This window comes from Heliangelus exortis, chromosome 2, assembly GCF_036169615.1.
Source record: "Heliangelus exortis chromosome 2, bHelExo1.hap1, whole genome shotgun sequence".
Taxonomy (NCBI): domain Eukaryota; kingdom Metazoa; phylum Chordata; class Aves; order Apodiformes; family Trochilidae; genus Heliangelus; species Heliangelus exortis.
In genome coordinates, this window is record NC_092423.1 from 148,844,942 (window position 1) to 148,869,640 (window position 24,699).

At 46.8% G+C, this 24,699-nt stretch overlaps 1 protein-coding gene across 1 annotated transcript in view; it reads left to right on the forward strand.

Moving 5' to 3' along the window:
- ADGRB1 (adhesion G protein-coupled receptor B1) overlaps nucleotides 1-24,699 on the forward strand; it is a 295,541-nt gene that overhangs the window by 85,800 nt on the left and 185,042 nt on the right. The window contains exon 2 of the mRNA XM_071736934.1: nucleotides 5,267-6,187. Coding sequence (XP_071593035.1) covers nucleotides 5,440-6,187 — 748 coding nt within the window. The 5' untranslated portion in view covers nucleotides 5,267-5,439. The remainder of the gene's footprint in view (nucleotides 1-5,266; nucleotides 6,188-24,699) is intronic.

The following is a 24,699-nucleotide window of genomic DNA, read 5'->3' on the forward strand; positions in this document are numbered from 1 at the left end:
AGGTCTTTTCCAACTCAAATTATTCTATGATTTATTCCAAAAGTCTGGCTAGTCCAGATCCTGATCTGGTTTAGTAGCCTTTCCAGGAGATGCTCCACATCTGATGTCTCTCTGGGAAGTGGATGTGCACTGAAGTCAGGGTGAAACCCAAAGCATTTCCCAGCCCTGCAATACCCATCAACTCCTCTTTTGGCTCTTTCAGCTTCTACTTTTCACTTGATTCTTCTTTGCCAGAAAATAATCCTGAATCTCTAGAGATAAACTCTTGCTGGGAAGGGCCAGAGTGAAGGAAACCCCCACAGAAAACAGAAAAGAAAAATGGGAAAACAGAAAAGAAAAATGGAATAGTAATTTTAATAATAATAATAAAAATAATAACAATGAAAAATCTGATTTTTGAGCACTGATTTTATGGAAGAGAAACTACTCCAGGGGTCTGTCCAAGCTCCATCTCTCTCTAGCTCCCGTCTGGGGGTACCTCCTCTCCTTTCAGCCAAAAACCAGCCAGTTCTGAACCCTTTTTGACTCCTCTGTTGTCGGGTGACAGGTGCCACAGTGTTTCTTTAGGCATCCACTGTTTTTTTGCTCGCTCTCCTCAGTAGAAAAAAAAAAGAACATTTTCAAGCAGTTGCAGCTCTCTCTCTTTTTTTTTTTTTTTTTTTTTTTTCCTCTCCCCTCTAGCAGTTCCTTGTGAATAAGGACAGAGCATACTCATTCCTCGTGTTTTCTCAGAGTGTCAAGGGACTGAGCTTTTCGGGGACAGGCATTTTCTGCCTGCAGCAAGAAAGGATATTTTGTTTGATACCTGGGGATTTCTTACAAGAAAATGGGAAGCCCCAGGAAAGGAGGATTAACATGATGAGAGTGGTTTTCACCCTGCTGGGATGTCAGCCTTGTGCCAAGGTCAGGAGAAGGAAAAGCAGAAGGAGGTAAATTTTGGATGATAGAACATCCGAGCATTGGGGGGCAGAGAGAGGGGAGTCTGGGGACAGCTGAGATTGTGGGGACAGATCAGGGTGAGGGTGCTGGGACAGGTCCTGAGCAGCTGTAGGGAAAGCTGTCCTTTCTGCAGTCATGGTTTGGAATTTTTTAGAGTATTTCCCCACCTTTTATTCCGTTGTTTGTGTGTCTGCTTGTGTGTATGTCTAAGAGTGCCCTCCATTGGCCAGATCCAGGCTGCTGCACCAAGACTCTGGTGTCACCAGCACAACCCAGGAAGGTGATGGATGAACAACCCAGGAGGTTGTTTTTTCAACCTGGGAGGACACTGTGGGCTTCCCAGACCCTGCAAAGCAGGGCCCATGGCAGCCCTGTCTGTCTTGCAGGGGCTTCTCCTGATCGTGGAGAGCTGAAATCCCTCTGCTGGGGCAGAACCACAAAGTCAGACTCATCCAAGAGAATCATGGAATTGTTCTGGTTGGAAAAGTCCTTTAAGAGCATCAGGTCCAACTCAGTACTGCCAGTTACTGAACCAGGTCCCTCAGTATCACATCCACACAGCTTTTAAATCTCTCCAGGGATGGTGACTCCACCACTGCTCTGGCCAGAATGTTCCAGTGCCTGACAACCCTTTCAGTAAAGAAATTATTCCAAAAATCCAACCTAAACCTCCCCTGGCACCACTTGAGCTCATTTCCTATTGTAACGTGGAAGAAGAGACCAATCCCCTCCTTGTTACAACCTCCTCTCAGGTAGTTGTAGAGAGAGAGGATCTTTCCTCAGCCTCCTTTTCCACAGATCAGGAGTTCCAGGGGGAACCCCAGTTCCCTGAGAATCTCTCACAGGACTTGTGACAGAGAATGCTGTCAGGATTTTTGGGATGGGTTTAGGCTGCACGAGGGGCACGTGCAAAAAGTTGAAAAGGTTGAAAACTCCAACCTCAGACCTAGGGAGATAAAAGACTCTACAGGAAGGCTGTAGAGGGACTGTTTGCAAGGGCATCTCCTAGGATGAGGGGCAATGGTTTTCAATTAGAAAAGAGTAGATTTAGATTGGATCTTAGAAAAAAAATTCTTTATCAGAAGGGCAGTGGAAAAATAGAAGAGGTTGCCCAGGGAGGTGGTCCTGCCAGGTCCAACATGTGTTGAGCAAAGATCCAGACATGGAAGGGGTTTCCTCTATTCCCTTCTTCTGCTCTACGTAAAGCTTCTCGCTTCAGCAAGGATTAATTGAAGGAGAAAAAAAATATGTTTATGTTCCTTGTGCTGAAACCTTCTAAATGGGATTGCATTCAGGGGAAATCAATTCTGAGACCTAACAACCATAACACAGAGTCCCATTAATGAATGGGTTTGTTTAGTTAAAGTTTGGTGGGGTTTACAGTGCTTTTCCCAGAGAGGGGCAGTGAAGGGGGGGGATGCATCCTGCGCTCACTGCATCCCCATTCAGTAGCAGAGTTGTGGCCAGAGTCAGAAAAATCAGGTTGGTGGAGAGCAGGAGGGTTGGGCTGAATCCCTAGTGGTGAAAACACCATTAGGTACTGGTGCAAACCCTGTTTCCTGAGCATCTCGTTGCTATGGAGGCACCACTGGCTCCTGCTGCCAACCAGGAGAGGGAGGTTTCTTCACAGACTGGACCAGATGACCCCAAGCTGGCTCCTCAGTGTCAAGGTCAGAGAGAATTTGGTTTTGCAAAGGTTTTGCTTGCTTCCAAACAGCACGAGCTGCTCAAACACTACCCTACAGTGAGGAAGAGGAGAAGCATCCATCCCTTCCAGAGTCTCAGCTGAGCAAGAACCATTCCACCCCAAAAGCTGAGATTTAAGGCATTGAAAGACATTTGCAGGCAACCCCTCCTGCTAATCAAGATGACCTCTCTGGAAATGTATATGTTGTTTGGTTGATGCCTGTGGTTTTCCTTGCAAGCAAGCTTGGCTTTGCATCTACTCAGCATGCTGCATTCCCAAAATCCAGCCCCGGAGGCAGGCAGGAGCCTGGCAAGGTGGAGATTTGCACTGCAGAGCTTTGCAGGCTGCAAACCACTGTTGGGTGGAGGGACCTGACTTAAAAAATTTAAGTGCAAATGCATTTGGAATCCATGCTGCTCGGTGTCAGGTCTAACAGACACTCAGGAAGCTGCTGGCAGAGGCTGCAGTGATTTGAAGCTGGGCTGAAACACAGTTTGCAAATAGCAGATCTGACTTTTGAGTTACCTAACCCTTTCCTCCCCAGAACAAAAAGGTTTTGGCAGAAGAAGAGTGGTGCAGAGTTAAAAATTTAATGTTAGAGCCAGGAGAGAAACTGAGGGGGGAAACGAAGAGGTGCATTTGGCTTCTTTTCTCCTTCAAGATGCACAGGATGTTCTGTGGGTTTCCTGGCTTGTTTTTTGTAGTCTCTTTTGGGAGGCAGGCTTAGATTTAGCTGCCTGAATTGTAGATTTGCTGGGGACTTGTTTGATTGCTGTGAAAGCTTCATCTGTTTGCAGTCTGGGAAGGCAGAGCCTGGCAGTGGAGTGGGAGGGAGCAGGATTAGGGATAAGCAGCGTGGACACCATGGAGGGGTCAAGGGCTGCAATGGGGAAGGTACATTGCCCTCTCCCTTGCATCAGGTGCCCCCTTCCATAGATTTTCAGCCTAATTCCTTCCTGACAGTGCCACCGTGGTCTCTGATCACAGGGAAATGCATCTCAGATGATTTGACTTGTTTTGGGGTTGTAGCCCAGGATGATGTGAACATCTCAGGATTTCAGCTGCTTCACTGCAGTGGTCCTGAGCATTTACTTTTCACAAACCTGTGGAGCAGGGAGGCTCCTAAAATCAAGGCAGTAAGGCAGATTTGGTAGGGGAAACCTTGCTTCCTGGAGTCCAATCTCTTTTTTTGAAATCTCTCCATCCTTGCTTTGGAGGCAGCAAATGCTGCAGAACCAGGGCAAACCTCACCCAAGGGGAAAATGCTGATTTTTCTCTATCTGGGGTGAGGTAAAAGGACATGAAGGGAAATGGTTGGACAGGTGAGAAGGAAAAGAGCTGTGACTGTACCCCCAGCAGCCCCACACAGAGGGTTTGCCCCTCTGGTAACCCCTGTATCTGTTAATAGGAAACCTCCCCAAATACAAAGGGGGTAGAAAATGAAGAGAGTCCTGCTGCTGATGGTGCTTCCCCTTCTTTCTCGTCCCTTGGAAATGGGGAAGATAGGGGGAAAAAAAGCCAAGGAGGGGTCTTCTTGGTGGGAGGAAGATGTGGAAGAGTGCAGGGGGCTCAGGAGTCTGTTTGGCATGGAGAGGGGCACAGGGGGTGTGGAAAGCTGAGCTGAAGAGGAAATCTGATCTACAAAAGGTCACAGGGAACAGGTCCCCCAGGGCAATGCAAAGAGGAATATCAGGTCTTCTAAAGAGGCTTCAGGGATGGATGGTGGTGGGAGTAGCAGAGATGACTCTCACTCTCTGGAGGTGCTCTGAGTCTGACTGCAGCAACAGAGGCTTTGGGGTGTCCTTCAGACAAAGGTGAAAGGCAGGGTAGCTGCATGATGTGAAAAGATTTAAAAACTTCCTCCACCCCACCCTCCTTTTTTCTTTTTCTCTTGTACCTGGTGGGTAGTTCCTTCCAGCCTTACCTCCTTTTCTGGTCTCAGGGTTGGGGCATTGAACAGCAGTTCCCTTCCCCAGCATTGATTTGGTGGAAGAGGAGAGAGCAAAGAGGAAAGGAGAGACAGAAAGAAGCAAAATAAAATAAAATATAAAAAAGGTGTGGCAGAAGGAAGAGGGGAGGCAGAGCTCCAGCCCACTCTCCTCAGGGCTGAAGTCTGCACTGAACCTGGCTCTGTTGAGATGAAGAGGAGTAAAAGCTCCCTAAAATGGTGTCAGTGGTGATTAAGGGTGTTTTCTTTGGGAAGAGAGTTGGAAAACACTGCAAAGGCTTTGCTTAGCTCAGCAGGGGGACACAGTATAGGAGGGGGCACTTGAGAAAGCAGGTGACAGATGTTTTGTCCCCCACTGTGAGTCGCAGCCAGATCCTTCTTCAAGGTTAGGGCATCCTGGGGATGGGGACATCCCCAAGCTTTGCATGGGGTGGTGATGTGGGGCTGCATCTTCCCCCAGTGAGATGTGCCAGGACTGGGAGTACGGGGGGGTGGTTTTTCAGACTTGCAAAGGGTTAACAAAAAAAAAAAAAAAAAACAAAACCCAAAACGCTAACAAACCACCACCAAAAGAAAAAGAAAACAAACAAGCAAATCCCAAATCTCTTCTCTTTCTCTCCCCTCCTCTTTCCCTTCCCTTTTTTTTTTTTTTTTTTTTTTTTTTTTTTTTTTTTTTTTCTGTTTTTTTCCAGGTGTTGTTTATGGCCACAGGAGGGAGCTCAAATCCAGATATGGGAGGATTGGCTTGATTTCAGCTCCAGAGCCTCTTAAACTCTCACTTTTCCTCTAAGCTGGTCCCTGTTATGTCCAGGATCTGGCGCCTGCTTGACATTTACTTTGAGTTCCAGAGGACCAGAGACCTAGGATGAGGAGCATTGGATCTGCCCTGAACCTGCTTTTGGTATCACCCCTCTACTTTGTGTGGACCGTGGTCGCTCTGGACCTGGCCCAAACCCCCTGCACCACTTTGGTCCAAGGGAAATTCTTTGGGTATTTCTCCTCCTTTGCCGTCTTCCCGTTGAACTCCTCTCTCTGCTCTTGGATTATCCAGAACCCTGACCCTCGGAGGTACACCCTGTACATGAAGATCCTCAAACCTACAGGCGGATGTGACCACCAGCACATCCGTACCTACCAGTTCGACTCCTTCCTGGAATCCACCCGCACCTACCTGGGCATGGAGAGTTTTGATGATGTCCTGAAGCTCTGCGATGGCTCCACCCGTTTTGCCTTCCTCCAATCCAACAAACAATTCCTCCAGATGAAGCAAACTTCACCCCCGGGGGTGGAGACCTGGCCGGTGAGGTGGAAACCCATAAAGGCTCAGGAAAGGGACTTCTCAGTGGAATACCTGGTGGTGGGCAACAGGAACCCCAGCAAAGCTGCTTGCCAGATGCTCTGCAAGTGGTTGGATGCCTGCTTGGCCATCAGCAGCAGCTCCCATCCCTGTGGCATTATGCAGACCCCGTGTTCTTGCTCTGGAGGGGAGGTCCTCGACCAGGCCAGCGAGATCCTGGGGCTCAGCAGGAAGAAGGAAGATTGCTACAAGGATGGGATTTACTTGGAGAACTGCATGAGCAGCCCCAAGGACAGCAGCGGAGTGGATTTCCTGGGTGAGTGGAGGGAGGCGTTTGGGAGGGAGGGAGGGCTGGTTGGGCTCTGCTCTCCCAGGTCCCCCCTTATCACCCGTGACTGAGGCTATAAATGATATGAAAAACTCATTTGCTAATTGATGGGCAGGTGTGGGAACTCCTGATGGGTCTTTGTGACTGGAACTGTAAAGCTGCTTCCCCTAATTATACCCCGTATTATTTCGTTCATTCCCAGGTGCTTGTGCCTCACTTTTTTACTTGTTTTACCCTCTTGCCTGAGGGTAAATAGTTTGCCAACATAATTACAGATGTCCTAGAAAAAGACAGGATCCAAGGTAGCTCCATTTAAATTCATGGGAAAAGACTTAATTCCTGGGCTTGCTTTGAGGGAGCCAAATAAGCAGGGATGCTCAGCTTGTTCCCAGCCTCATCTTGCTTCTGGAGGCTTCCAAAAAAGAAAAATCACCACCTTGCTTCTGTGGGGTGAATTGGTGGCTTCTCCAGGGCTTATCCCTATGTTTCAGCAGTGTTTCCGTGACGAATTTGTGTAGGATATGAACTGGGAAGTGACTGAGGAGGTGGGAGATGACAAAAAGGACTATAAATAAGGCTGAGATGCTCCTGAGGTCGTGGGAAGGAAACTCCTTGCAAAGACACAACGTGCTCCCCGTTGGTGCTGTGGTGAAGGAAATCAGGGTGGGGAGGTCCAAAAGTGAATCCTCTTTTTCAGCACCCCTGTAAGCTCTTCTCTGGTGTGTTTATTCCCAGCTCCTGCAGGCAGGTTATGTAAAGCAGGAGTGTGCTGATAAATAGGAATTTGGACAACGAGGAGGGAGGGGACCTCACCACTTGGTGAGGTTCAGATCCCCGCCTGACCCTCAGCCCAGGTTCTCCTCTTTTTTAGGAATTGGATTGAAATGTCCTCTGCCACCAGAGGAAAAGTTGGCATTTGTCTGAGTATGAATTTTGGAGCTCCTGCCTGGCTTTTTGCAGCCCCACTTGAGAGGGAAAATTTCTCAAGGGAGGGGGGGAGGAGGTTAAATTTGGTTGAAGTAGGAAGGAGGTTACAGGTCCAAGCTGTGCAATGTGATTTGCTTGTAGCTCACAGCCAGGCCTTAGATGAGAGATTAGGATATGATCAGGTATTAGTGGTTCCATCAGTGTATTTGGAGGGAAGATTTTGTTTCTCCCTGATCTGGGAATCAATACATGGAGGCACAGAGCAGAGCCATAAATCCTGCAAATTAATTCTTCAACCCTCCCTCCCTCCCTCCCTGGTGATGGGCACAAGGCAATATTCCTACTCCAGATTTTGGACCATTTCTTTGGACCTTTTTCTCCTGTGTCTGAGCAGCTTGCAAGGAGCACGGTGCTGGCTGCCTTTAGCTTTGTTTAGTCATGTGTCACTCCTTGAATTTGCTGATTGGATGATTTATGCATTCAACCCCAGCACTGTGACCTTTTTTCATGGCAGCCAAAAAAAGGTGAAATTTGAAATAAGATTTTCAGCAAATCCTGAAGCATTCAAGCTTAGTATTGGCTTTTGTGAAGATCTCTCCTCATCCAACTTGAGTGCTTGGAGGTTCCCAGAAAATAAATATAAAAGAGGCTCAAAGGTGGCTGAAACACAATCCTTTTTGGGTGTCAAATATTTGTAGAGAGTGCAGATAATTTTTTGCTGGCTACTCACATCTGTTCCATATTGAAGAGACAGAATTATCATCCTCACTGGCTGGATGCCATCTACAGAGAAACAATGTGCCTGGGCTCTCCATGTGCTGCTCTGTCTGTCACTGTGTCTGGTGGGATTTTTCCAAAGGCTTGATCAGGAAGATGGAGGCAAGATTCAGTTTGGACAGAGAGCCAGAGATCCCTTCACAGCATTTTGGGGGTGGAATATTTTGATAAGCTCCCTGATTTCTGAGTATTACTGTTGGTTATTGCTGTCGTTGTCATCCTGATTGTATTTGTAGCCTTTTTTTTCCCTATAAGATTTATTTTATTTATATATGTGTGCTTATTAATTTATTTTTTTTTATTCTTTCTGCTCAATACTGCTTCTTGAATTATCTGCTGTTTCTGGGCCTGTCTTGGCACTTTTATCTTTGAACTAACATGTGTTGCACTCATCTAGGCTGATGATTTTCAAGGCACATGAAAAATAGACAGGTGCCCAGTTATCATCCCAAAAAGTGGACTCTGACTTTTCCTGATGTGCCTCTTCTATACTTGGGGTATTTCCAAAGCAAATGGATGGGTGTAAATCTACAGAGGCTACAATGAGAACCCTTTGGAAAGGTTCCCTCTCCATCCCTGGGCACTGGTTTACTGAAGGATGGAGAATTCATACTCCCTGGCTGTGTGATGGAGTAGGTGGTGGCTGAAGAATCATAGAATCCTAGGGGTTGGAAGGGACCTTGAAAGATCATCTAGTCCAACCCCCCAAAGACACCCAAAAGCAGGGGGAAAATAGATTTGTTAGGCTGGCCACTGGCTTTGGTAGCCAAAGAGCAGATCTGGGAGCTGACCTACTGATTCTGACCATGGATCTCCTGGTTGAAAAGTGGTTGCACTGACCCTGTTGCTCCAGAGCTACTGGAACATTCCAGAAACTTAACTGAAAGCCTGAATTCACTCCTGGTCAATGGTCATGGTCCAGTTTACTTGCTGGAGGTATAGAGTGGATGTTTGTGGTCATTTAGGGAGGGACATCCTAAAATAACTCTACCAAAGTGACCCCTCCTTGCCTGCATCATCTCTTCTTCATTTTCTGGAGGTAAGAGAAACCTAATTAGCTTCCTGGGCCTAATGAGACACCTCTGTACTCATTGTCCCACACAGATGTTGCAGAGGTTACAGCAGATGATGGAGGGAAGAAGCTGCCAAGGTCCAGAGGCAGCAGGAGATATTTTGCTGTCTTTGTTTGTTGCACGTGGACTTTGTCCTGGTGAACATCAAGACACACTTGGAAATGTGTTGGCAACAGGAGCCCAGCTCTCCCATCTTCCCTCTTTGCATCCACCTCCAACTGTTATGCTGGGAAGGTTTGAACAGGGGATTTTTTTTTTTTTTTAAGAAGACAATTCCCCAGGGGAACTCTTTTTGACCAGCATCAGATCTCTTTTGGCTGACTCAGGCAACATGGGAAGAGGAGAGAGAACAATTGTAGGTCCTGAGGTCTAGAGGTGAACTCTTAGGAACATATTTTGACAACCCTGGAATAATCTACTGCACTGGTTTGGGGTAGGAGAGTAGGGTTGGCATTTCATGGTCTGAGAATCCTGGTGACCCCCCCAGAATGTGAGCTGGTTTCACTCTCATCACAGCTGGAGCTTTCAAAGGGTTTCTGATGTGCCACTGTAGTGAGAGAAGGTTAAACGTGTGCTTAAGTGCTGTGCTGAGTTAGGTTCTTAATGAATATCTAATTAGTCTTTTCTCCATGTAATCTGTTTCTGGAGGACACTGCAGGGCTGATGCATTTTGGTGGCCCAAAGAGATAACTTGCAGGTTCTGATCCTTCAGATCCCCATCTTGGAGGGATCCAAGATGCTGACTGCAAAACAAGGTTAAATTTGTGCCCCTGAAATACATTATTTGCTTCTTGGCAACGTAGATGGTTTCAGCAGGGGTGGATGGATTTTTATGATGAAAGAGTCTGACTGGGTTTATGCATCAGGCAGAGAATTTCATTAATTCATTCAAGCTAAGAACTGAAAACTAAGATTTAAGTGAAGCTTCTTAGTTCTCAAAAAAAAAAAACAACCCAAAAAAAACCCCCAAAAAACCCAAAAACACAAAAAACCCACAAAAAAAAAAAAACAAAACCCAAAAAACCACCCCAAAAGACAAAAATCAAGATGACCAACCAAAAAAAGCCAAACCAAAATTAGAACAATAAAAAAAAGAAAACAAACAAAAAAAACCCAAACCACCAAACCTGTGGTTGCACCTGTGTGCAATCAAGATATTGCACATCTGAAGTGCTGAGGATTTTCCTGCTTTTTCTATTGAATTTTTCCCTTCTTTTGCTGTCCCTGTCCCTCTGACCAAATGCAGACCCTCCTTCCTCACCCATCCTCATCACTTCCCTTGTGTTTTGTTGGTGGTCTTTCACCTTAAACTCTTTTAGATGTTTTTCTACCTCTGTCTGCTGGATTAAGGAGTCATGCAGCATCCTTCCTCTGCTGTTTGGAGAGGCATTTATAGACCCATGAACAAGTTACTTCTTAACCTCTGCTGCATTAAGCAGGCTGAGCTCCATAAATCTCTCCCTGCAGGACACATCCTGCAAACCTAAGTTCTTGTTGGGAAGTTTTGCTTCATGCTTGGCCAGTTCTGCTGCCAGAAATTGTGAGGTCTCCTCAGCAGGGCTGAGCTTCTGCCTGAGCTGGGGTTGATTGACTGCTGAAGGGCTCTGTGGTGTGGAAAAGAAGATGGAAATGAAGGGAAAAATGAATCAATTGCCATCCTTCCTCCTCTTGAATCTCCCTCAGGACAGAATTAACTTCTTGACAAGTAGTTTTCTAGGTTTGTGGCGACCATGAATGCTCAGAAGCTCTCAAACTTCCTGACATCTTCAGCTCCTTCCTTTTTTTTTTTTTTTTTTTTTTTTGCACAGCCCTTCCTACAAGAGGCAAAGACTAAAGGAAACATTCCATGATTCTTACAACGCAGTCTCTAATCCTCCAGAAGATTCCCCCAGGCCCAGACAACAGCTGAGCTTGCACGGGAAGGTGTTTGCCTTCATATTTGTATTTGCTTCAGTTTGGGGTTTGCCAACCAAATGGCAAAAGGATTGGGATGGGGGCATTTTCCTTGCCTCTCTTTCCTCCTGGCATGGATTTACTGAGAGGGCATAGGGGAGGTGTTCTGCTTCCTAGCTCTTGGCTTCTCCATCTGTGTTTGCCTCACCTGTCTAATCTGGGCATCTGGAGAGAAGAGTCAGGATCCAGTGAGGGTTCACCAGCAAAACACTGGAAAATGAAAAAACAAAATGAAAAAAGAAAAAGATTTTGTGTTACCCCTCTAAAAACATTGAGGGTTTCACCTGACCTCTCCTCAGATTAAGTCTAAACCTCAAAATGAAGCTGTAAGAGGTGGTATCCTGGTGGGGCTGTCCCTACTGCATTGAACTGGGATATTTTATGGATGAGGCAAATGTGAGGAAAGCTCTGAAAAGGGGTTTCTGCCTCAGTTTAAACACTTGGAAATCTGTGATCCATACAAGCCCTGTCTGACCCACTGCTTTCCTCTGGAGTTATTAAAGGCTTTACAAGAAAAGGAGAGGAGAGGAGAGGAGAGGAGAGGAGAGGAGAGGAGAGGAGAGGAGAGGAGAGGAGAGGAGAGGAGAGGAGAGGAGAGGAGAGGAGAGGAGAGGAGAGGAGAGGAGAGGAGAGGAGAGGAGAGGAGAGGAGAGGAGAGGAGAGGAGAAGAATAATTTGGGTTGGAAGAGACCATCATCTAGTCCAGTCATTGAGTCCACCCGCCTGCAGTAAGCAAGGACACCCTCAACCAGATCAGGTTGCTCAGACCCTCCTCAAGCCTCATCTTGAACATTTCCAGGGATGAGGCTTCAGCCACCTCTCTGAGCAACCTGTTCCAGTTTTCCACTACCCTCATGGTAAAGAATTTTTTCCCAACATCCAATCTAAATCTACTCTTCTTTGGTTTAAAACCATTGCCCCTCATCCTATCACTCCAGACCCTTGCAAACAGTCCCTCTCCATCCTTCCTGTATTCCCCCTTCAGATATTGGAAGGTCACTATTTGGTCTCCCTGGAACCTTCTATTTTCCAGGCTGAACAACCCCAGCTCCCTCAGCCTGGCTTCCTAGGAGAGGTTTTCCATCCCCTGATCATTTTCTCAGCCTTCCTCTGGACCTGCTCCATCAGCTCCATGTCCTTCCTGTGTTGGGGACTCCAGAGCTGGATGCAGGGCCCCAGGTGAGGTCTCACCAGAGCAAAGTGGCAGAACCACCTCTCTCCATCTGCTGGCCACACTTCATTTCAAGAAGCCCAGGATGTGATTTGCCTTCTGGGCTGCACCATACACTGCTTTCCAGATCCCAGGGAGACTCAATGAAGTGGTACAGCAGAGATTTCCTGTGCCTGTGACATTGTTTCAGCATTAAATTAACTCATGAATGAGTCTGAATGGAGATACCCAATTTGGGAGATGTGAGGTGGGTGGAAGGAGAAAGATGAGAAAAATGAAGTGTCCAGTTCCAGTGTGAATCCAACAGCTTGGGGACATGATCACAGTGCAGAAAAATCAGCAATTCCCCTTTGAATGAGCTTTTGTTGCAGCAGGGAGACTGAAAGTGGAATTTACATCCAGGAGTTTCACAGACAACTGCTCCTTTTAGTGCTGGGGGGGGACTTTTAGGGATAACTTCATGAGTGGCAGCCTGGTGAAGTGTTCAGCTTTTCAGTTGTGCTTTTTAAATTTCTTTTTTATCTTTTTAAATAAATTTGTCATTGTTTAACATCCTTTAAGGACCCACAGCAGATGCCCCAAAAGGTTTTGTGTGGGAATACAATTGTGGAATTTCATTGCAGAGAAACACAGATTCCAAATCATCACATCCATGTTGTAGTTTTACAACTACAATTGCTGAATAATCAGGATGAAGGTGCTAATGTCTCAGAAGGGAGGGTGCACAGATAAACTCCTTGCCCTTTTGACCACCAATCCTGAATACCTGACGCATGGAAGTGATGGGAACAAGCTGAAAAAATTGATAATATCATCTTTCCAAGGGCAACTGGATCCGTGGAGGTTTTCAGGTGCTTGATTTGCCTTTGAGGTGCCTGACCCCCATGGGTTTCCTTGGCACTGATCTCTCTGACCTGGGGAATCCTTTCTCTCATGGTGGATGTAGCCCTGGGATTGCTCCCAGGTTTTCATGGAGTTTTCCCTTTTTCAGTGCTTCTTTCTTCTATCCAGATTCAGGTCTCCAAACCTCTGGGTAAAGTCAGGAATTAGCAGATCTGACACTTCACCCAGCTGCCTCTAGAAATCTAGCAGACAACAGATCCAGGAGAGGAGAAGAGCTCTGGTCTTTGCCTGACAGGCTGAGATCCCTCATCCCCCACAGGTTTAAGAGTTTATCCATGAGAATTCTGAGATAGGAGTCCTCTGGGCCACAGAACCCTCTTCCCCTGTTGAACAGAGAGATAGATTTCACACCTCTTGAAGAGCATCCCTGGAATCTCTGCAACTCATTTATTTTCTCATTCCCTCAATGAAATTTCACCATGTATGTGGGTGCTGATTTTGTCTCCTGTGATCCAACCATCCTCCAAGACAGTGCTGAAACAACCTGGGGCAAAATAGGTTAGAAAACTGGTTCTGGATTCTCAGCAGGTACCCTTTAGTCTGACTCTGTGACTTTGGACCCTGGGGAGGGTTCAGCAATTGTGTGTCCCTGAGGACACTCTGCCAATGTCACCTCCAGTCATTAAATCTCTTTTAAATTTCTTCTTGCTCTCATTCTGGACAGCAATCTGATATCCCACATCTCAGCTTTCCCAGCAGGGTAAAACAAGCAGGCTAGGAAAGGACATCCTTCAGCACAACAGCAGATCTGTTGAGTTTAAATGTATTTCTTTTTTTGTTCCCAGACTCTGGTTTTGATAGAGCAATAATTGCCACACACCTCATTAAGCTGAACGCTCTCAATAGGTTTTGAGTGGTCCCTATAATTAAACAAGCACTGGCTTGGGATGCATCCAGTGTTTAGAAGCAGGAGGGAAGGGACCTGGTGGGTGAAATCTGCAGTTCCAACCTCCTGAAGATACTGAGGTGCCTTGGAAGGGCAGCTGCTTTGTAACAGCATTTCTTGGGCTGTTTGAAATGTTTTTTTCCCTGTAATACATGGGGTTTGAGCTGCATGAAGAGTGATGGGGAACAGGCACTGAGAGAGGCTGCTGTGGGTTCCTCTAAGGGTTGGCAGAGTTTGGGGATGTGGAGATGATACTGCAGCAGGCATGTGTATAGAAAAAGTCTTGGCAAGGTCCTAAAGCAGAGGGATGAAATTTCCATCAAATAGAAGAGAGTTTGATCCCTCCCTGTGTCGTACAACAGAAGACAAATTATTAGTGCAGGTCCCTGAGTTTGTCACCTTGCCTGGGTGAAGATGGGCATGGGTTGGTCTCTGCCAGTCTGGATTTTGTCTTTTTTTTTTCTTGAGTGTCATGGTTTAACACTGGCCCGGCAATTAAACCGAGTAACAGACGCTCTCTATTAATCTCTCTCTCCTCCCTGATAAGAAAGGAGAGAGAATAAGGGAGAGAGACTTATGGGTTGGAAACTAAACTACACAACTTTAATGAAACAGTAATGATAAATAGGAAAAATTACTAAATATATACAAATATACAAGAAAATGGATACCACATTCCTCCCCTCTTTCCCCCAATAGCTCTCACGTCACCACCCAGGCTGCAGGGCAGCCCTGGGAAAGTCCAGGCTGGACTCCTGGGGTCAGCAGCAGTGGGGAGCTGGAGGCAGGAACACACAGATTCAGGCTGGCATGGATCAGGAGCACAGGCAGAGGAAGGGATGGAATCCTCCCAGGATGCCGGGTGAAGGAAAGGAAGCAGGAAAGGCAGGAAGGGCAGGCAGCCGGAAGCTGGAAGCTGGAAATCTGGCTTGGCCCTCGTGATCCCTCAAATTTATCCTGAGGATGAGGTATATGGGATGGAATCCTCTGTTTGGTCAATTCTGGCATCTATCTTGTCCGTTCCTCCCCAAAGGAGGGATGCAGGTGGGACCTCTTTATGTTTTCCTCAGAGCTGAGCAGTGTCCTTGGCTCTGCACACCAGTCTCTAGCAGTAACTCTAAACATCAAGTGTTATCAGTCCTAGAAACACACACTGTCTGAGAAACTTGCTGTTCATTTCAGCAAGTGCAACTAGTTACAAGAGACTTAGCTAAAAGCAAAAGTACAAGACAGAAAATCACCTTTATCCTGGCCCAAACCAGGACATTGAGTCTTCCCTGCTTGTTAGTTTTGGTGGTGGGGGATTGGGTATCTTTGTGTTGAAGGTGCCCAAACCAGAGGAAGAGAGTGTAATTCAGTGTAATTCAGTGTAATTCAGGAGAAAGCAGGAGAAAAAGCTAAGAGTATGGATGCTTTTCCACTTGGTTTCACTGGTCCAGCTCCTGATCCTGAAGACTGAAGGCCCAAGGTGCAAGTCCTTGTTCCTCAGCTCTTGTCAGGACCCTAGGGCTGATGCAGAAGAAAATCTTCAGGATCTGCTGGAGGCTGGGATAGGACAAGGAGTCTGATGACTTCATCCAATCTCCCTGTGCCTCTTTTTCTCCCAGATTAAGCCCAGCCACATTAAAAGCATTATTTCATGATCCATGTGCCCTTTTATATGCTGTCCCATGTGCCTGCTGAAGAAAATCAAGATCTGGTTTTGGTGCCTCCTTCCCATAGCTTGATCCTAATAATCATTTTCAACTCAGCTTGCTGATGAGGCCATGAAGAGAATTCCATTTCTACTAATTCTGCAGTCAGAAGTAGATGGGAGGAAGAAAACCATTGCAGGGCATGTGCCATGGGGAAGACTGCAATGCAGGTTCAGGTTGGCCATCAGAAAGGTCCCTATTGGCCCAGTCTACAGCCCAGATGGGGAAGGAAGCATCTCTGTTGTTCTACAAATAGATTCTTGGGTTTAAAGTCAGTGCCTTGGGAATGCAACCAGGCTAAAAAACCAGGATGCTCTGCATGTGTCATTACCCACAGTTAAAATAGTCCTGGTGTAGTCAGCAGCCAGGGGAGACACAGAAAATCCCCAAGAGCAGCCCCAGTCTGTGAGGATGGTGCCAGTTGTGCTCTCAGTGCCTCTTAAGATGGTATTTGGACTAAAATGAGTTGGTTAATAATCTCTACAGAGCTGGATTAAGGAGATGCATCTGGACCAGAATTCCAGTAGTGGATACGTGCTTGAAAAGATGTCACTGGCCATGCCCAGCACCAAAGCACCCAGGCATATGCCCCAGGGCTGATATTTCCAGCTGGGCTTGTTCAGCATTTATTTTCTGTCCTGTTTGCATGGAGACATCAAAGAAACTGATGAAAATTAATTTCTGTCCACAAAACACTCTCTTCCTCCTCCCCCTTCTTCCTGCTTTGTTTAGTGTGTTGGTTTCTGTATTATTTTTTCATTTTAATGTTCTGAATGACAAAGCTTCCTGCTGTGCTGGACACTTCTGGGTAAGCACTGAGCAGCACATATTTCAGCAAGCTCATATTTCAGCTGCTGAGATTGGGAGCAGCTCCATGAGGCTGTTGCTCAATGGGTAACCAGGTCCTGAAGCTGTGGATGCTGCAACCAAATTGTAAAATTGCAGGAGTCAAGTCCAGCACCAACATCTCCCTGCCAGGGTGATTCAGCCTGGAGGTGTTTGTGATGGGTTCATCAATGCAGCATCTAAATCTGGCCAACCACTGTCAGGGTTTAACACTGCCCTGGCAATTAAACCAAATACCAGATGCTCTCCTCTATTAATCCCCTTTCCCTTCCTATTAAAGAAAGGAGAGAGAATAAGGGAGAGAGACTGATGGGTTGGAAACTAAACTACACAGCTTTAATGGAACAGGAATGGTAAAGAGGAAAAATGACTAAATCTATACAAATATCCAGGAAAATGGATCCCAGGTTCCTCCCCCCTTTCCCCCAGTAACTCTCCCATCCCCACCCAGGCTGCAGGGCAGCCAGGGGAAAGTCCAGGCTGGACTCCTGGGCTCAGCAGCAGTGGGGAGCTGGAGGCAGGAACACACAGATTCAGGCTGGCATGGATCAGGAGCACAGGCAGAGGAAGGGATGGAATCCTCCCAGGATGCCCAAGCAAACAGGGACAGGGGAAGAAGGGGAAGCAGGAAGGGCTTTGACCCTGGGGATCCCTCCAATTTCTCCTGAGGATGAGGTGGATGGGATGGAATCCTCTGTTTGGTCAATTCTGGCCATTTCTCTTGTCTGTTCCTCCCCAAAGGAGGGCTGCAGCTCTTGCCTCCTTTTCTCCTTTTGGAGGGCCAAATGTTCCTCAGAGCTGAGCAGTGGCCTTGGTTCTGCACCCCATTCTCCAGCTGGAACTCTAAACATCGAGTGGGATCAGTCCCAGCAGCAGCCACTGCCTGAGAAACTTGCTGTTCATTTCAGCAAGTGCAGCTCCTTCCAAGAGACTCAGCTGAAAGCAAAAGTCCAAGACAGAAAATCACTTTTATCCTGGCCCAAACCAGGACAACCACCTTCTTCATAAAAATGAGATGCTCAGCCTTGTTTGCTTCCCCAACCTCTCCTCTCTAATGTCTAGAATTTAAATTCAGAAGGTACCCTCTTTTACTTGGCTTGGAATTCAGGTAGCTACCATACATTAGGGTCAGCCAAGCCCAATGAGTGGTGTGACCTGAGATAAGTAAAGTTTATAACAGAAAGGAAGAGAGTGAGCAGCAGAGGACCTGCTCAGAAGGAAGCAGGTTTCCTGCAAGAGGAAACTTGCTGAAGAAAAGATGCAAAGACCCAGACACTCCCCAGGTGACTATAGAGAGATATTTCAAGAGATTGTGTTTCATGCTTCTGTGCTTTTGGGCCATGGAGGAGCTCAGAAAGCCCTTTAGGGGACCACAGCTACTCACCCCCATGGACCTACCACAGCTGAGGAACCATCAAGGAGAAGAACAGAGCTCAGGGGAGAGCTATGATGGATCCCACCAGCTGTCAGGGAAGGGATGGCTTTTCTTGCTCTGCAGCTCTTGCATGCAATGTGCCACTCTGTGCAGTTCCTTCCCTCCTGCCAGCTCTGGTGTCCTTGGCCCACAGGGCAAGTGTCATATTTTTAAACCTATTTTCACCCAAGAAGATGGCAACTTTTGTATGGGTTTGGCCTTGGCATAAGTTAGTCCCTTTTACCAGGTGCACATCAGGGGAATAGAGTAGTGAAAAGCTTTTCCAAGGCTTTAGAACACAACAACCCTCTTTCTTCTCCACTCTCAAACCTGATGTGTTGGTCCCAAATGTGCCAGTAGGCAGGGCAAGGTGGCATGATGTTCTTTTCACTCTTAATAATGGGGCTTTGTGAATAATGGAAAGGATGGAGCTTGATTTCCCTCCTGTATTCCCCTGCTCTTACAATCCCAAGCCCTCTCATTGATGCTCATCTGCAAATCCTTCATAACTTTCATCTTAGAATCACAGAATCATAGAATGGGTTGGGTTGGAAAGGACCTTTCAAGATCATCCAACCCCCCTGCCATGGGCAAGGACACCTTTCACTAGACCAGGATGCTCCAAGCCCCATCCAACCTGGCCTTCAACACTTCCAAGGAGGATGCAGTCACAACTTCTCTGGGCAATCTATGCCAGCACCTCACCATCCTCACAAGAAAGAATTCCTTCTTAATATCTCATCTAGATCTCCTCTCTTTCAGTTTGGAACCTTTCCACTTTTTCCTATCATTTAATGTGAAAAGTTCCTCCCCAGCTTTTCCTGCTTTTTCCTGCTTTTTCCCTTTCAAGGGAAAGCACCTTGAAGGTGCTTCAAGGTCTCCTCCTCTAGGCTGAAGCAGATGCCCAAAAAGATGAGGAGAATGATGCTTTTCACTCAAGAAAGGTCTCCCCTGAGACCTCTAGCACACAAACTTAGCACAGGAACAAGAGGTTGACTCATGCTTCTTTCTTTTCCTATCTGAAAAGTGAGTGCCTCATGGTGCATTTCAGAAAAAGATCTGCTTTTGTTTTTTTACTTTGGGGATCCTTCCCCTGAAAAATACAACTGCTCTTAAACCCCCAAGAGCCAAAGCAAGTTGATGGATTCCACAGCTTGGCTTTGACAACTTGGTGGAAAAGGACAACTTGCATGACTTGGCATTCACAGGGGAGAATGAAAAGGCTGATTTTGAGACTGCAGTCATCCAAAGCTGTCCCCAAGCCCATATCTGATGGGACATGCTTCTCCCTGCCCAGTCCTCCCACAGCAGAGCAGGGCAGATCATGCAGGTTGGGTTGGGTTGGATTGGATTGGGTTGGGTTGACTCAGGGCATTCCTGGGCACCACCAGCTCTGACTTAAAGCTATTTTTCCACTGCCTGATGTATGGGAGATCTTGCACCCTCTACCCCTGTAGCTCCAGCATTGGTTTTTTGGGGAGATTTAATGTAGTTTTGGGGACTGTTGGCTGCTGCTCAACATCCTCACTCCTGCCTTCTCCACTTCCCAGCTCAGATGTGGGTATCTGTGCACAAGCCCCATGCAGCACACGCGGACATGATCATGGACTCATGTCCAAAGGAGGGCAACTGGGCTGGTGAAGGGACTCGAGCACAGATCCTATGAGGAGAGGCTGAGGGAGCTGGGGGTGTTGAGGCTGGAGAAGAGGAGGCTCAGGGGAGACCTCATCACTCTCTACAACTCCCTGAAAGGAGGTTGGAGCCAGGGGGGGGTTGGGCTCTTTTCCCAGGCAGCTCTCAGCAAGACAAGAGGGCACAAGAGGTCTCAAGTTGTGCCAGGGGAGGCTTAGGTTGGACATTAGAAAGAATTTCTTTCTGGAGAGGGTGATCAGCCATTGGAATGGGCTGCCCAGGGAAGGGGTGGATTCTCCATCCCTGGAGATATTTCAAAAGAGCCTGGATGTGGCACTCAGTGCCATGGGCTGGGAACTGCAGCGGGAGTGGATCAAGGGTTGGACTTGATGAGCTCTGAGGTCCCTTCCAACCCAGCCAATTCCATGATTCTATGCTTCATTCAGATGTCTCCAGTTTCATGCTGGTTTCTACATCCAGAAATGTCCCTCTGACTCCCATTACTCTGTCTTTCCACCTTGGAGGGTGTTTCTCTTTACACCAAGACCCTGGGATATGCTTTTGTGGAGCAAAACCACTCTAAGAGAAGTGTTGGGTCACTGAGCTTCACCTCACCACCCAATCCTTTGGAATTTTTGGTGTAACCTCAGTGCAGAGAACAATTTTGGTGGCTCTGCTTTTGCAGGACCATTGCACTGGGGAAGCTCCCACTTCCAAAAAGACAAAAACTACAGCTTTTCCTACCTCACGTTTTAATTAAAACTCTGCCTATTTGCCTTCAGCCCCTCTCCTTCCATCCATACCTTTCTCCACCCCACCCTGACCCTCTCACTGCAAATGAACATCTGATGTCAGCTGGGGAAAATGCAGTCATTTAGCAATTAAATAATTGAATGCTCCTCTGGCAAAATGAAGTATCTTCTGCCTTTCTTGTGTTATACCACTTTTTTCCACTTCTTTTCCCCTCTTCTTTCCTTTTCCCTCGGGTGACATAAGGCAGCCATTCTTGAAAGCCATTTAAAATATTCATGTTTTAATTAACAGACTTTATTACATGAACTCTATGTAAGATAAGAGAAAGACTGCCTGAGGCACGACATGTGGGGTTTTTTTGTTGCTGTTGTTTGTTCTTAAAAGGGGACTAAGAAGTAAAAATCCTAATATGGTTCTTCAACAAATGTTTGAATGAGACATCGAAACAAGAGCCATGGCTCATTTAGCCAGTGTCTCCTCTGTCACCCATGTCCACCTGAGCATCACTCCACATGTCTCTGTTAATATGGAAAATGGTGTAAATTTACAGGCAGGGACTGGCTGAATCCACAGAATCATGGAATGGTTTGGGTTGGAAGGGATGTTAAAGTTCCAAACCCCTGCATGGGAATGGACACCAGACCAGGATGCTCCAAGCCCCATCCAATCTGGTCTTGAACACTTCCAGGGATGGGGCAGCCAAAACTTCCATGGGCAAACTGTTCCAGGGTCTCACCAAATTAAAGAATTTCTTCCTGATATCCAACCCTCTTAAAATTTGAAGCCTTTCCCCCTTGTCCTCTCTGTGTAAAAATCCCTCCCCCAGCTTTTTTGCATTGGTGAGGCCACACCTGGAGTATTGTGTCCAGTTCTGGGCCCCTCAGTTCAAGAAGGACAGGGAAGTGCTTGAAAGAGTCCAGCACAGAGCTACTGAGATGATTAAGGGAGTGGAACATCTCCCTTATGAGGAAAGGCTGAGGGAGCTGGGGCTCTTTAGTTTGGAGAAAAGGAGACTGAGGGGTGACCTCATCAATGTTTTCAAATATGTAAGGGGTGAGTGTCAGGGAGATGGAGTTAGGCTTTTCTCAGTGGTGACCAGTGATAGGACAAGGGGTAATGGGTGTAAATTGGAGCATAGGAGGTTCAAGTTGAATATCCGAAAAAATTTTTTTACTGTAAGGGTGACGGAGCCCTGGAACAGGCTGCCCAGGGGGGTTGTGGAGTCTCCTTCACTGGAGACATTCAAAACCCGCCTGGACACGTTCCTAGGGGATGTAATCTAGGGGGCCCTGCTCTGGCAGGGGGGGTTGGACTAGATGATCTTTCGAGGTCCCTTCCAACCCCTAGGATTCTATGATTCTATGATTTCCTGTAGGCAAGTTCATCAATCCAGTTCATCCCTGAAGGTGTTGAAAAAAAAAAAAAATGTGTATGTAGCACTTCAGGCCATGGTTTAGTTGAGGTGGTGGTGTTGGGTTGATGGTTGGATGTCATGATCTTAGAGGTCTGTTCCAACCTTAATGATTCCATGATTTTAAGCACCAGACTCTGCAGTGGGCAGAGGAGGGCAGGGATCTGCATCCAGGGGATGAAGAGGTAGAAATGGAAGCAGAGTTGCAGCAATCAAGAACACTCCAGGGCTGTGAGTGTTCAAACTTTTGCTGAATCTGGAGACAGAATTCGTTGTTTTTCATTTGGATGATTATTTTTGATAAAATAAAGGAGAGAGAAAGCTTGGACCAGTCCTTTTCCCCACCGTTCCTGGTGTGAAAAACCCAAATATTGACTGCACATTTCTGCCATGGGTTTTGCTTTTATTCAAGGCAAACAAGTTGAGAGAATGCACAAATTTGTGAAACATCTGATATTGCCAGTTTTTTTCTGCCAAAAAAAAAAAAAAAAAAAAAAAAAAAAAAAAGAAAAGAAAAGAAGAAAAACAATATTAGATGAAACTTTATTCAGTGTGGGTGTTTTCTTATGCTGCAGCATGCTGAAATTATTTTTATACTCTGAGTGTGCCATCTATGCTGCATGACATCAGCCCCTGCACCCAGTAGAGCTGTGGTCCTTGGGGAGTCCCAAGGATACTGGACCAGAACTCATTGGGAAGTCTGTGCTCTCTTTCTTCACCTGCCCATGACCTCGAAAAAATCAAAGCATTTGTGCACATGGTGCACTGAATTTTGTTTTTTCATCCTATTCTTTAAGTGCTTTGTTATGAGTCAGATCTTGAGAGCAATTTGCACTTTCTTGGAAAACAAATGCACAGGTCCTTGCACCAGAACTCCCTGAGTTGTGGTGGGAGGTCATAGTAAGGCTGGAAATAAACATCACTGTGGTTAAAGTTTTATTATAAAGTTGCTTCTCTTCTGGGCAGAGGTTCATCTCTCAGAGGGTAACACGTTGCATCCAAGCTGCTCAGCAATGAGAAAAAAAGGGATTGTCCAACACAAAGTTAGGCAGGTGTGGAGAAAACATCTTTAAACACCTGATCTAGGTTTCCAGTGATAAAATTTATTGTGCCCTGAGGATGTCTCTATCTATCACATGGATTTCTCCAGTACTGAGATTTTGTCATCCTAAATCAAAAGGGGGTAGGGTTCACCATCAGCTGGTGCAAAGATGGGGTCACTCTGCTGAGCTGGGTTGGAGGGCTTTGGGTTGAACAGTAAACAGGCAGGATTGTCTTAAAAAGAGATTTCCTCCTGGAGAAGTGTCCATTCTACCTTCTGAAGGAGCTGTCACCTCTGTGATGCCCTGTTTTTTGGGGGGTGAACATGCTGGGATGTTTTCAAGTGTACATTGCCTGGTAATGTCTGAGGCAGTAGTTGCTTCTCTTGGTGTAAGCTGGGAGTGAGCAATTCAAGGTTATGATCTGAAAAAAGGTTTCCATCCCTCTCGTGTACATCAGCAAAGCTAGAGGTGATTTCACAAAGCCCAAGAGCCACCAAGTAGCTGGGGAGCCCAGCAGGTGAAATGGTTGTGACATGAAAATTCTTGCTCAATGTCCTGGTTTGGGCCAGGAAAAAGGTGATTTTCTGTCTTGGACTTTTGCTCGCAGCTGAGTTTCCTTGAAGGAGCTGCACTTGCTGAAATGAACAGCAAGTTTCTCAGGCAGTGTCTGCTGCTGGGACTGATCCCACTCGATGTTTAGAGTTCCAGCTGGAGAATGGGGTGCAGAACCAAGGCCACTGCTCAGCTCTGAGGAACATTTGGCCCTCTGGAAGGAGAAAAGGAGGCAAGAGGTCCCAGCTGCAGCCCTCCTTTGGGGAGGAACAGACAAGAGAAATGGCCAGAATTGACCAAACAGAGGATTCCATCCCATCCACCTCATCCTCAGGAGAAATTGGAGGGATCACCAGGGTCAAAGCCCTTCCTGCTTCCCCTTCTTCCCCTGTGCCTGTTTGCTTGGGCATCCTGGGAGGATTCCATCCCTTCCTCTGCCTGTGCTCCTGCTCCATGCCAGCCTGAATCTGTGTGTTCCTGCCTCCAGCTCCCCACTGCTGCTGAGCCCAGGAGTCCAGCCTGGACTTTCCCAGGGCTGCCCTGCAGCCTGGGTGGGGATGGGAGAGTTCTTGGGGGAAAGGGGGGAGGAACCTGGGATCAATTTTCCTGGATATTTGTATAGATTTAGTCATTTTTCCTATTTCTCATTCCTGTTTCATTAAAGCTGTGTAGTTTAGTTTCCAACCCATCAGTCTCTCTCTCTTCTTCTCTCTCCTTTCTTTATCAGGGAGGGGAGGGGGTTTAATAGGGAGCATCTGTTATTTGATTTAATTGCCAGGGCAGTGTTAAACCATGACACTCAATACTTGCAAAACTTCACTGAGAGAAGTGGAAGATGAAGGGAAATCCAGACTGGGATAGATGATGAGGTGATAGGAACAATCACAGGTATCTTAGGATGTTCTACTGCACCACAGAGCTGCAAGCTCTGTTTGATCACTCCTCTTATTATTATTATTTCTGGGACACCCAATTCTGTAAGTGGTTTGCTGTCACTTTAAGCCATGAACCTTGGCTCACAGATCTGTTTTAAGCTGTCTGGCTGTGAGCAGCAGAGATCTCAGCTCTTGCTCTCCCGTGTGCTGTAGTGACAAACTCCAGATGTCCCCAGCAGAGCCATTCACATCCCAGCAAGTTGCCCTCCCTTCTTAGTCAACAAAAAGCTGCTTGGGGTGGGTGGGGGACGTAAGAGCAGGATTCATCCTGTCCCAACATAGACATCAGAGGGAAGGAGTCAGGATCTTCAACAGAGGGGCTGGAGGGTTCATGGAGAATTCATTTGGGGGACAGGTGATGGTTATGGGTGGCATCTCAGCTCCAGTGCAGCTTTGCTGCTTGGCTTTAAGTGAAATGATTGACTTTGGGTTGAAATGTGGTACCGAGGTTAACCCTGGTACCAGCCCCATCCTTGGTAAAAGCCAAGGCTTCCCTACACCCCCTTTCCACCCCCTTTTTTTCTGTGGGA